The sequence below is a fragment of the Mauremys mutica genome, chromosome 1 (assembly GCF_020497125.1).
Source record: "Mauremys mutica isolate MM-2020 ecotype Southern chromosome 1, ASM2049712v1, whole genome shotgun sequence".
NCBI lineage: Eukaryota > Metazoa > Chordata > Testudines > Geoemydidae > Mauremys > Mauremys mutica.
In genome coordinates, this window is record NC_059072.1 from 109,721,248 (window position 1) to 109,733,655 (window position 12,408).

At 44.4% G+C, this 12,408-nt stretch overlaps 1 protein-coding gene across 7 annotated transcripts in view; it reads left to right on the forward strand.

The window, feature by feature from the left end:
• The window catches only part of OVCH1 (ovochymase 1), a 53,410-nt gene that overhangs the window by 12,234 nt on the left and 28,768 nt on the right, over positions 1-12,408 (forward strand). For 6 of the 7 annotated variants that reach the window (XM_045002128.1, XM_045002130.1, XM_045002131.1 and 3 more), the window contains exons 7-17: positions 1,533-1,684; positions 2,678-2,870; positions 4,301-4,427; positions 6,313-6,446; positions 7,365-7,505; positions 7,668-7,798; positions 9,147-9,240; positions 10,257-10,385; positions 10,861-10,932; positions 11,517-11,697; positions 12,113-12,185. In XM_045002128.1, coding sequence (XP_044858063.1) covers positions 1,533-1,684; positions 2,678-2,870; positions 4,301-4,427; positions 6,313-6,446; positions 7,365-7,505; positions 7,668-7,798; positions 9,147-9,240; positions 10,257-10,385; positions 10,861-10,932; positions 11,517-11,697; positions 12,113-12,185 — 1,427 coding nt within the window. The remainder of the gene's footprint in view (positions 1-1,532; positions 1,685-2,677; positions 2,871-4,300; positions 4,428-6,312; positions 6,447-7,364; positions 7,506-7,667; positions 7,799-9,146; positions 9,241-10,256; positions 10,386-10,860; positions 10,933-11,516; positions 11,698-12,112; positions 12,186-12,408) is intronic. The other variant, XM_045002129.1, reaches the window with a different exon arrangement.

A 12,408-nucleotide genomic window follows, 5' to 3' on the forward strand; every position in this document is an offset into this window, starting at 1 on the left:
CGGCATGTCTGGAAGAGACCTCCAGAGCACAGCATGTGCAAAGGACCAGTGTGCCAGAAGCACTGTCCTATGCAGAGCCTTGGAATCTCCATACCCGTTATTCTGCAGCTCCATAGCGCTATTCCTCCACCCATCTCACAACTTTTTGTAAATAATTAAGCTCCATAACACGCTTGTGAATTAGAGAAGTATTCTTCCCTCCTCTTTTCCCATCCCAATCATACATATGGGGAAACTGAAGCACAGAGATGACTTGGTGAAGGGCTAGACATAAAACCCAATCTTCTGATGCCCAAGTTCCATGATCTAGCTGTAATCTTTGTGTGTTACATAACCACTAGATGATGCATCTCCACCTTCTTCCTAGTTTTTTTTAAAGATATATAATGGGATCACTTGGGCCTTAATTTACACACACAAACTGTTAAAAGAACATTATTAAGGTTGCAAAGTCAAGCACTCAAAAATTAAGCAATGCTAGAAGTAAGGTTGCTTGTGCATAGCAGCATGTAGCCCTTTATACGCTCAAAGCAAAGATCCCGTTGACTTCAGCTGCAGCCCAGAGAAACAGGCCTTCTGATCTCAATTCCAGTGCTCAGAATCAACCGTACTCAGGCCAGTTCTAGTGGTCAGTGAGCAGGGCTGTCATCCTGGGTGCCAGCTACCAGGGGGTTCTGTACCAGTGTGCTGCTTGGCTCTTTTTTGCTCCATTCTCATTGGCTGCTGATTGTCTGGCCTTTTTTTCTTTTTACTCTGCTGCTTGGGAGCGCCAGAAACATTTTCCATCCTGGCTGGCAAAATGGGTAGGGCTGCTCCTGCTCCTACCTGAAGCAGCTATTACAGGAAATGTCTTTCTGAGCCCGCATAGCCCTGGGCTGGAGGGAACATGCTCAGTCGCCGTGCATGCATAATCCAGTTGCATGGAGAAGCTGTGAGGGGATGGAGGATGCAATCATCAGGAAGTTTATGTGCAGAAATTAAAAAAAAAAGTCTCTACTGAGCATTTGGAGGCTGCAGTGTTTTTTCAAAGACTTCTAACAAAAGTAGGCAGACTTTCATGAGGACAGTAAAAGGCACATCCCTGACACCAAGGCCATCCCTCTGCTAAATTACAGGTCCTTGCTCCAAAGCTAGGAGCACCAGAGCAGTTAAGAGAAAATGTCATTAGAATGATTTTACCTGGGAAAATCAGTGTATTTTTTTTCCCTAACCTTGTTTGTGGATATGGTTGAACCATTTCGGCTGAAACTTTGTCTCAGGCTGAATTGTTCTGAAGACACCAACATGGAAAATGTTAGCTTAAAGGGTTCTAGTTTGGCAAAATTTTATACAGACCTGAAAACAAGGCCTTTTAACGAGAGGTCTCCGCTAATCTAAATAAGAGGCAGCATTGCCAGTCCTGCCTTTGTAATACTGAATGAAATCATGGTAGCTAGGATGTGGCTATAGATCTGCAGTGTAACTTCCTGCTCTGTGCAGCAAGGAGGGGGGTTCTAGAATGTCTGATGTTGCCTGTTTCCTTCCTTCTGCAGCTGGTGAACTATCTAATGTTCTACAGGAGGTGGAGCTCCCCATCATTGATAGGGGAACCTGCAGTGCCCTGTTAAAGCAAATGAATCTGCCTCCAATAGCAAACTCCATGCTGTGTGCTGGCTTTCCTGATGGTGGGAAGGATGCTTGCAAGGTAAAGGGTCATCATTCGGCAGGGTCTTCCTGTATAGTGAGTTCTGCAAATGGAGGCAGACTCCAATCCTTCCCACCAGCCACTCCTGTATTCTTGCTTACCAGAATGGCCACCTCCCCTAAAGAGGGAAGGGAGGAGGAGGAGGAGGAGGAAAGAAAGGAATCTTGTCCACTACTACTTGTACATTGCTACTGAACTGAGGCCTTAAAAGGAGCTTTAGGCTAATGAAGGCCTTGTCTATCCTAGCCTTTTGGGGGAATTTTCCCACTGGTAGGAGTGCTGCTATAGACAAGGAACTGGTGTGTTTAATCACCTTTTTGTCTAGACCTGGCCTGAATGGGATTAAATGACATGGTGAATAATATGCCTGATCCCTGTCTAAGCTACTGTTGCTACCACTGGTGAAACTGCACAGATGGGAGAACAGTGGCAGCAGGCAGCCCAAGAGGCAACAGGAGACACAGCCTAAGGGGTACGTGATACCACTGTATTGGGAGAGAGGAGGCTGAAGTGAGTTTTTTGCTTTCTCTTTAGGCTTTAAAAAACATACCTTGACCATTTCTACTTGGTGTATTCGTTTCTCTTGTAGTCACCTCTCCTTTCCATACCTATCAAGCTGCTGGCAGCTGTGTTCATCAGAAAACCAGCCTTTCTCTGGTAGAAGGGTGCTTCTACTGCCAGGAGACCAAGTCGTCCCTCCTCCCCCCCCTGCAGTGCGCACACAGTCCACTGTGCTGCCATTGCGGGAGGGCCAGGTGTAGTCCGCTGGCTGAGGTACTGCTGCAATACTGACGTTAACATCTTAGCGCAAAGGGGGCAGCAATGGTTAACAGACATAGAGTGACACCGAACCTTTCTGTCAATCTTCCAAAGAGCTGCAACTTCTGCTCTGAGAGGTGAAACCATGAGGTGATTCACTGAATCTGTACCATCGCATTTGAACAAATATCTGCTCTTCTTTCCTGTCTCCTCCCCAAACCCATGCTGGGCAAGGGCGATTCTGGAGGTCCTCTCGTGTGTAGAAGAACCAGTGGCATCTGGACTCTGGCCGGCGTCACATCATGGGGAGTTGGCTGTGCAAGAGGCTGGGATGTCCTTGAGAAAAGCATCAGTGAAAGGGGTTCCCCAGGCATCTTTTCCAATGTAGCTGAACTGATGGACTTCATCACCCAGAACATTATCCCTGGTGGGTACATTTACCAGCAATTTTTCTCTTTTCCTGCTTGTTTATCATGAGGTTCTAGAAGATACCTGCTATGTGCCCCACGGTTAGGCTCTAGAATGTTTCCATCAAGGTGCACACAATGTGAAGCATTTCTCATTTTAGAGCAGGAAGTGGGGATATGAAAGTTAAACCAGAACTCCACCTCTCTTGGAACAGCATCTGTATCTAGGACCCTCTGCCGTAATGCTTTGAGGGGAGCTTTGATCCACATGCCCCACTAAATGGAATGTTGTTTGCCAATCTAGCTAGCATTTCCGGGTGCATGTGGTTTTGTTGATTTTGAGAAGCACTTCTCTGGCCTAGAAAAATTGTCCAGTTATAACAAAATAAATTTTCTAATCCTTGTCAACTGGGAATCTGTAAATTGTTATTGTAGAATCCCTGAAATGGTCCACACTATTTATTTGGAGCAAATATGACTTTAAACACACACACGGAGCAGATTTGTGGAATAAACTTGCCATTTTTTTAGTTGATTATCAGGACTACACTTTTAAAGCTATAAACAGATCTATGAATTCCCTATAGCCCAACCATACACTTAAAACTACAGTTCAAATAGAACCTATTGAATAGAGGGCATTATTTTTGTCACAGCAATCAAAGTTAAAGTTTCTGACCTACACTTCATCTGTGCTATTACTTATTTGCCACAATATCTTGTTGGGGCTGATATCCTCATAAAGGGAAGAACTAGTCTGCAACCGTACAGTGCCTCTTACTCTGGAATAATATTAAGTAGAAGCAGAATAAAAAATGTTCGCATGAACCCTGCAAAGCAGAACTTGGAAGATTCCTGCAACTCAAACTACGAGCACGGTTGGAGAATGAGCAGAGTTAAACTGTAACCCATTGAAATAGCATTAATAAAATAGTGCATTTAGAGCCTCAACTAGTGTAAAACCGTGTAGCTCTATTGACTTTGATTCACATTTGCAAAGGATTTTGGCTCATTTATAAGTAGGACTCTAAGGGAAGGCCTACACTTAATGCATTAATGCAGCTGCGCCTCTGTAGTACTTAAAATGCTCCTATGCGTCTCCTGTCAGTGTAATTAATCCACCTCCCCAAGAGGCAGTAGCTATGTTGATGAGAGAAGCTCTCCGCAAACATAGCATTGTGAACATCAGGGATTAGATCTATATAACGACGTCACTTGGGGCTGTGGATTTTTCACACCGCTGAGCGACAGTTATGCTGATATTAGTCTCTAGTGTTGACCTGGCCTCAGAAGAAGTGTGGCTACCACCTGAGACCCATCTCTGGGTCTTTCTCAAGCACTCAGGGTGTGAAGTGACATTAATCGAATAGTTTCACAAACTGTAGACCTGCTTCTCCCAAACAATGCCAGTGTCAGAATTGTATTTCACCTATTTCTCTTCTCTTTCTAGCTGCAGAGCCAGATCACCTTCCCCCGCACTTTCCTGAAGGATGCAGCTCCCATGGAATGCTGGTCTTTGGAGAAAGTGGCCGCATTCAGTATCCCCAACCCAGTGAGAGTAATTACCTAGATAACAGGTATTCACTGTACATCTTCAAAAACACCTGCCCTTTTGTGAAGGGCCACTTTTCATGGGGCATTTTGTTTGTGTCTGTAAAGCCAGAAGGGATGACTATCTCCTCTGACCACATGCGTCACTCTAGCCATAGGACTTCAGCCTGCAAATGCATGAATTCTTACTCCTGAATAGTTAGTGAACACAATCAAGTCAATAGTTTGTCGCTGAACTTGTGGGTATGTGTCAACCTTAAAAAAATAGTATCTAGAGTTAAACATCTCTGTAGTGATGTTTGCTTGTCTGAGATTGGTACTGGGCAACAATAGTTACCCAGAAATAGCACGTTAGAATGAGAAACACAACTCTTGTTGGTCTAGTTCTTATATGAAGTGTGCTCATAAAATTGATGCCCTTGGATTAAGCCTGTGAATTAGCTTAATGTTAAAATTCTTAAACTGTTCTAAAGTCAGGTTCTGCAACCACTGAAGTCTTTAGGACTTTCAGAGGGAACAGATCCATCCCTTAATGTCTTCTGAAGATGCTTGAGAGCTGGAGATGTGCCAAAAGAAACCTCCAGATGAGATGAGTCTATTGCAGATCCTCCTTGCCTAACAAGGAGATGCCATTTTGTCTCTACTACAGATGCCTGTGTGCCTATCCACATTAGGATAAAAGGTGGTTTTGTTTTAAAAATGTGTGAACTCCAGTATATACCTGGCAAGTTGTTCTTTAACATGTTTGTGGGTTGAATGATGTGCTGAAATATAACTTGTTCCATATACTCTAACGTTTTGAGTTGTTTGCTAACAGATATTAAAGGATCATGTTTTGTCCTAATGCGGATATGCCCTGTAGGTCCCTGTATAAGTTTTAGCTGTGCAATGTGGAGGTTGTGCATAGAATGAGCCAAATTCAGTGCCAGAATAACTATTGACTTGATTGGATTTATCCTGGGCATGAATTTAGCCCAGTGAGCCCAGTCACTGGTTGGGGAATGCTAATGGTTAAGGTCTCGGTAACACTGGCCATAGGCGCCGACTTCCCTTCTTTCTAGTGGGTGCTCGAACCAGCCCCCACACCACCCATTCCACGAGGCCTTGCCCCCATTCCGACTCCTTCCCCAAATCTCTGCCCTGCCCCACCTCCTCCCCTGAGCACGTCACATTCCCACTCCTCCCCCTCCCTCCTGGAGCGTGCTAATGCTGCCAAACAGCTGTTTGGCGGTGGCAGCTGGGCGGGAAGCATTGGAAGGTAGGCAGAGGAGCAGTGACACGGCGCACTCGGGGGAAAGGGAGAAGGTCAGCTGGGGGGTGAGGGGGAGCTTGGCTGCCAGTGGGTGCAGAGCACCCACTAATTTTTCCCTGTGGGTGCTCCTGCCCCGGAGCACTCATGGTGTCAGTGCCTATGACACTGCCCATAAGCTGGTAGAGGCTTTTGCATGTGTGAGTATTTTCCTGGCTTCCTCTCTTGCCATGAATTGCCTGGGCACACAATCCATTTGGCAGCACAGCCACAGATGGAGAAAGAGTATTGTCAACCATCTGAATTTTCCTATGTTAGGGTTGTGGAAACACATCTGGAGTGAGCTGAAGGGCTTTAAGAACACTTAATGCTGAGGTCAGACCAAGTTAAAGTGGGTGGCTAGGTGGTGATGCAGGGCAGAGTGAAGGAGGAAAGTGATAGTTCTGGGAAGAAGCTAAGCTCCTCTCTGATGAAACATAAACTACTTTGCTTTATGATAATGTGCTCTGTCCTTGGTGTCTTTTACACTCTCTCTGGCACTCCAGCATGCACCCACCCCCATCCCTGCCCCTCGGAGCTGCTTGGGAGGGAAGGGTGCAGTCAGACGAATTTCACTCTAGCCCCAGTTTTGTTGTCTGACTTAATTGTTTCTTTGTTTTGAGCCTGTGCGTGTGGAATATAATTGTGCCAGAAGACAAGATTATATTGATACAGTTCACCAGATTAGACATAGAGAGCCAGATTACATGTGACCATGACTACGTGTCCTTCTATTCGGACAAAAGAGAGCTAATTGGTACGTAGAATGCCTTCATCTCTTATATCGATACTTGGCATGGCGGGCACTCAGCAATCTGAAACGTGAACATTGATGACATTAGAGCCTTTTCATGTCTTATTACAAATCAAGGCACTTTTAACTGTCATCTGCCCTGGCACTGAAGCTGTCAGAGCAAAGCAAGGGAGGTGGGGGGGAAGGTAGATATTCATGTCCATTCTGACAGCTAGTGCGTGACTATAGTCTGAAAACTGTCTCTGTGTAAAAGTCTTTCTCCACTGTATTTTTCAAACTCCTATTTCTGTCTTGTATAAAAAACAAGTTTTTACTCCTCCTAGCCCCATATACCTGAACTGTGATCTAATTCGCCTCGTACATCAACAAAACTGCCAGCCAGTTTCTGATACTGGAGTCCTTACTGAAGGATGGTCAATGACAATGGTACAAAGCGGAACATGCAAGATAAAGACACAATTCTACCTATCTGAAAAATCTTGTTGACTCAAACTTTTTACTTATACAGCACAATAAATATGTCTGTTGCTTTGTGGATAAATAATGATGGGACTTTTCCCTTGCAGTCTAAATTTATTATCCATTCTTGAGACTGAATTGCTAAAGAATAAATATTTCGTGCAAATCTTTGCTCCTTCTGTACTCTGAACAGTACTAGTGGCTATGTGCCAGTACTAGCCCACCATGAAACCTTGAGCTGAATCGCCTCTGTGGTTGTTTTGGATGCAGTTCTGTCTCCAAACATTTTACCTTATAGGCAACCGAAACTGATGCTGAAATAGTCTTCTCGGAGTCTGCCCTGGAATATGTGACTTTCCAATATTGTATGCAGTTTAGTGAATCTGAAAAAGTAAGCTGTCTGACAAAGTGTGTGTGTGTATGCTACCACCCTAAACAATAAGTCTAACCTTTTCCCTGTAGGCAAAATCTGTGGGGATGTGTTACCAACCCCCCTGCTGATAGACTCTAACCGAGCAATTGTTACACTTGTTTCTGATGGAAGCAACACTGGCAGTGGCTTTGAATTCACCTTCACAGCTATACATAAGGAATCGGAAGCAGGTGACTTCAGACATACCATTTGTACATACTTCTCTGCCACCTGACCCCCTTTAAAACCAAAGAAACCATCCCTGGTGCCCGTGGTGGTGGTAGTTGGTTTTTTCTTCTTTTTTTTTTAACTTCGCTATTAAATCTGACTTTCTTCATAACCCAATGTGATAGGTTCTGGTTGTGGAAGTGTTGCAGTGCTGGTGGAAGAAGGAAAGATTGATTCTGCTAATTACCCTGGCTTGTATCCCAGTAACGTGAAGTGCCATTGGTTCATTGAAGCCCCGGTAGAGAATGTCATAAAGGTAATCATAGAAGATTAGGGTTGGAAGAGATCTCAGGAGGTCATCTAGTCCAACCCCCTGCTCAAACAGGGCCAACCCCAACCATCTCCCCAGTGAAAGGAGATGCTGCTCTTAAACCTTTGCCATTGACTGCTCAGGGAAGCAATTCAATAAAATCCTGCTGGAAACATCTACAATGCACAAGCCTGTAAGATGTAAGGTTTTCAGCTTAGGCTTCTCGCAGGGTGTGTTTTAACCAATTTAGATGGTGTGTATAGCCCTGTATGGACTGGCATACTGAACTGCTGCAGCTGTAGATGCTTGAAGCTGGCTGGTACCAGCCCTTCCAGTTAATGTAACTGCATCTTGGGAAAGACAATGCAAGGTTTCAGTAGGGGGATGTGGGGGGAGGAACCTGACCACCTGCCCTCCTTGCTCTCTATCTAGTCCCCTTCTTCCACCAGAGTGTTAAACGTGCCGAAATGGTACTGAGCTAAGCAAGCAGTAGCTAGGACCGATACATGTGATGACTGTTCCTACTGGGGGTGCTGGAAATGACATTTTGCTGTTGGGGTTTGATGCCTGCCCTTCCTCCTGTTGTCATTGCAATTGTTCCAGCTAAAGTGAGGTTCCCTGTTGGATTAACTTCGCCTAAAGATAAAAATAAAGCTACGGTATCGTACCATCCAAGGCAACGTCTGTCCTCTGCGGCCTTTTTGTAAAAGCAAAGAATCCATTAAACCCATGTCTGCCTAAGAGCATGCGGGTTTGTTGCTCATGGGCTGGCCTCACACTAATGCTCATGCAGTTCTGTGATCTGCTGTTTGTATTAAGACACTGAACATACTTTTCCTCTTCACACGCTCAAGGTTTTTATACAGGCAATGCTGTTGCTGTGAGTGTTTCAGAATCCCAACAGCGACCAACCGTGGTTTGGATTTTTAAAGGGTCATTGTGATAATAATGTGATGGTTTTAAAGAGAAAATGTAGGCCTTGATTTAAAAACTTTAAAAAACAAACAAACGACAATTTCTATTTAAACCCACCCCTGTGGTTCAGCCGCCGCAAACTCTTCAGCTTTTTGCTGATCACGGAAAGCAACACTGGCCAGAAAGGGACAAGCTTAGTTCCACTGCATGGTGAGTCAGCTCCACTATAAGAGGTGCTCAAAGTAAACTTTGATAGATTTAAAGAGTCCATGCATCTTTTAACCTTCTTTTGGGGTGCACTAGGAACAGGCTCTTTAGCTGTTACTCAAATCTTGGCAATGACTAAGACTCAGAGCTAAATTTAGAGTTAATGTTTTGCTTACAAAGGGGGTAAAAAGAGAGACCCCAGTTATTAATTTTTTCTCTCTTCTCTTTCCAGCTGGAGTTTGAAGACTTTGCCGTTGAATTCAGCGAGGGCTGTATCTATGATGCAGTTGTCATTTACAGTGACACACAAGATGAGCACCAGCTGGGTAGCCTGAATTAGTTCAATCTCATATGTAGAATCCATTACGGAAATGAAGACTTAAATAGCTACATTAGTGACACTTCAGTGGTAGAATTAAACCACTGTAGTCAGAAAATGCAAAATTAAGGTTCCTCCAACCGCCTTAACTCTGCCTCCTTGCACATCTCAGTACAGCAGGGTATTCCAGTGCCATAGTGATTCCCAAACCATTGGAGTTCTTGCTGGTGGATTGCAGAGATCTGACTGGTCATGTTGGGCTTAATCCTGCCAGGTGCTGAGCACTGTGCTGCTGATCCAGCAAAGCACTGAAGTATGTGCTCCTGTGCTCTATGGAATGGGGACAGAGTGCTTGGCACCTTGCAGTCCATAGTACTGGTTCTCCACTTTGTTTCTAGCTGCTGTGTTGCATTCAAAGAAGATAAAAATTAAAGCTGGTCAGGAAGACTTTGTTCTGTTGGAATATCGTTCTGGTGGAAAATTTCCAAGCAGCTCTAATTAGCAGCTGGGCAGTAGGGAGACTGAGTGCTTTATATAGGCACAGAGAGAGAAGGGGAGCTGCCAGTTCTGCTCCAGGTCCTCAAAATGGTGGATGATGTGTGTGTGTGTGTGTAGATTTAAGAGGCATTGAATGTCCATCATATATAGCTGGCAAATGCAACTCTTTTAAGAGGCTCTCCTGGTGGGAGGCACTTATGCAGCTAACTTGTTTTTTGTTAGTTTAGTTCCTATAGCGGGAAAATTAGAAGGCTGTCTCATTCCTGAAAGTATATAGTAGCTTAACTTAGGCTACTACTTCCTTCTCTTTGGATACCTTTCGATTGGACCTGGCCAACATGTTTGTTTCAAATTTTTATTTTTTTTTAAAATGTCCCCCACAAAATGGCTTTTTGAGCCAAGTGAAAATTACAAGTCCCTGTTTGGTTTTTCCTCCTGTGGACAAAGTTTAGCAAAGCTGGAAGTGAGTTTAAAGTGATATTCTGAATTTTAAAAGCATGGGGGTTTCCTTGCTTTTTCTTACAGCCAATCTGTGTGGGTTCTCAACCCCCAGCCCAATTCTGAGCCCTGGCAATGAAATGTTGATACATTTTGAAAGCGATGGGGAGAACAACTTCAGAGGGTTTAAGGCCAGATTCACCTTTGTTCCTTCAGGTTGGTAGAAAGACCTTTATTATGTGTTCTGAGCTCTTGATCTTAGTTTTGAAATAATCCCCTATCACTATGCTGGGGCAGTTCAAGATGGAACAGTTTCTACTGGGAGAATTCAGCTCTTTCAACAATGGTAAGGAATCAGAATTCCCACACTGGGAACACCAATAGGACACTGACGCTTTTTTGATACCTGAAACTTGCAAACTTTGTGGCATTCTGAACTACTTCTAGAAGAATCCCATCCAAGGACTGCAGTCCTATTACAGCAGTGGGCATGGGAAATTGGGGTAACAGTCCCCTGAATGATTGCCGTTGCTTCACTCTCTTATATACCAGCTGCTAACATTGAAGGATCTGGCGTTCGCTTGTAGGAGTTCCTCCTACAGGACTGGGGCTTTGGGAGGAGGAGGAGGAGGAAGTGGGGCCATGACTGATGCCTTGAGAGTAAAATAGGTTCCATTTACTCTGTCTTCAGCAGAAGAAGCTGAATCAGTAGTTGCAGAACCAATTGTTCTACAGGCGACCACTCCAAAGAATATCCCCTTAGGTAAGCTGGTAACAAACTCGTTGTAATGGGCTGTGTCAATAGTTCTTCCTGTCTTATAACCAGAGGATCCTTAGGAAATAGACTTCAGTGGTGCAGGTGCATTTGGGCTGTAAGGTATACACAGTAAGGAGGTATAAAGCACATTCAGAGTGAAGAAATGGGGAGAAATGCCCACTTATCTTTCAGGGGCTGTGCCCATCCAGTGCCACATTATCTAGTTTAATCCTTTCTAACCTGCACTGGGGGAGGGAAAACTTGAAATTGATCCATGTATTTATAGGGTGGGAGAAAGATACTAGCATCTATGTCTGGGCCTTATTTGTTCTTTGAGGTGTAATATGGAACCCTCTGTCCAGGATTCAAGTTCTCAGCCACCTACATCAAGCTTGCATTTCTTCTGCTCAGAATAAGTGACCACACCCAGCTGCTACCCCTATGAAGGGAGCCTGCTGTACTGCATCTCTTTGGGGTGTAGCTGCTTTATAGTCTTAGTTGCAAACAAAGCTAATGCGATAGATGCAAAGGAAGAGAGTGTCTCGGAAGTCAGTGTGTCACTCACTAGCTTTCTGGCTGTTGTGTTGCAGATGTCTGTGGCTTCCCCCCGTTTAGTCCCCAGTGGCTGTCTGGACGTGTTGTCGGGGGAGAAGAAGCATGTCCCCATTGCTGGCCTTGGCAGGCAGGCTTGCAATTTTTAGGTGACCATCAGTGTGGCGGTGTGGTCATCAGTCCAACATGGGTACTCACAGCAGCCCACTGTATACAGTCGTGAGTAAACCTGTCTGGCAAATGCTTCCCTGTGCTCCTATGTGCACAGATACTCCTTTGGGGACAGTGTATGTCCCCTCCTCTAGGATAGAGAAACAATGCTGAAAAGTACCCACACTCCCACTTATAAAACTCTCCTTTGCTTGTTTCCAAGGCTGGATTTTAGCCTTTTCCTGTGGAAAACATTGGCTCAGTGGGGGAGAGGGGGTTCACATGAAATTTGACCTGGTGTATTTCAGCAACTTCCAATTGTAGAAGACTTTGTCATGGTGAAACTCTCTGACTTGTCAGTCTGGGGGATAAGTGACTAATTAAACTGGCACTGAAGACCAAGCAAAAGATGGTCAGTGTGCTGAATAAGGAATACATAAGGCTGGTTATACGCAGATCCAGTGCAGTTATTTCTATTTTACAGAACAAACAGACCACTGCATTGGACTGTCATTGTGGGAGACCATGATAGAATCCTGAAGGAGTCAACAGAACAGGTAGAGACTAAACAAAACAATCTAAAATGTGGATTGTGTTGATTCCTCTTCCCTGCTTCTTTGTAATAGATCCATGTACACTAAATAAAACCCAGTGCTAACAAATAAGATGAAATAACCAAAGAAAGGTGGGTGTCTTGGGTGACCAAAGGGAAGAAGAAGAGCATTTGAAACAAAATAGTCTGTGGACTTGCATGGCAAACCTAATCCTTGATGATACCTT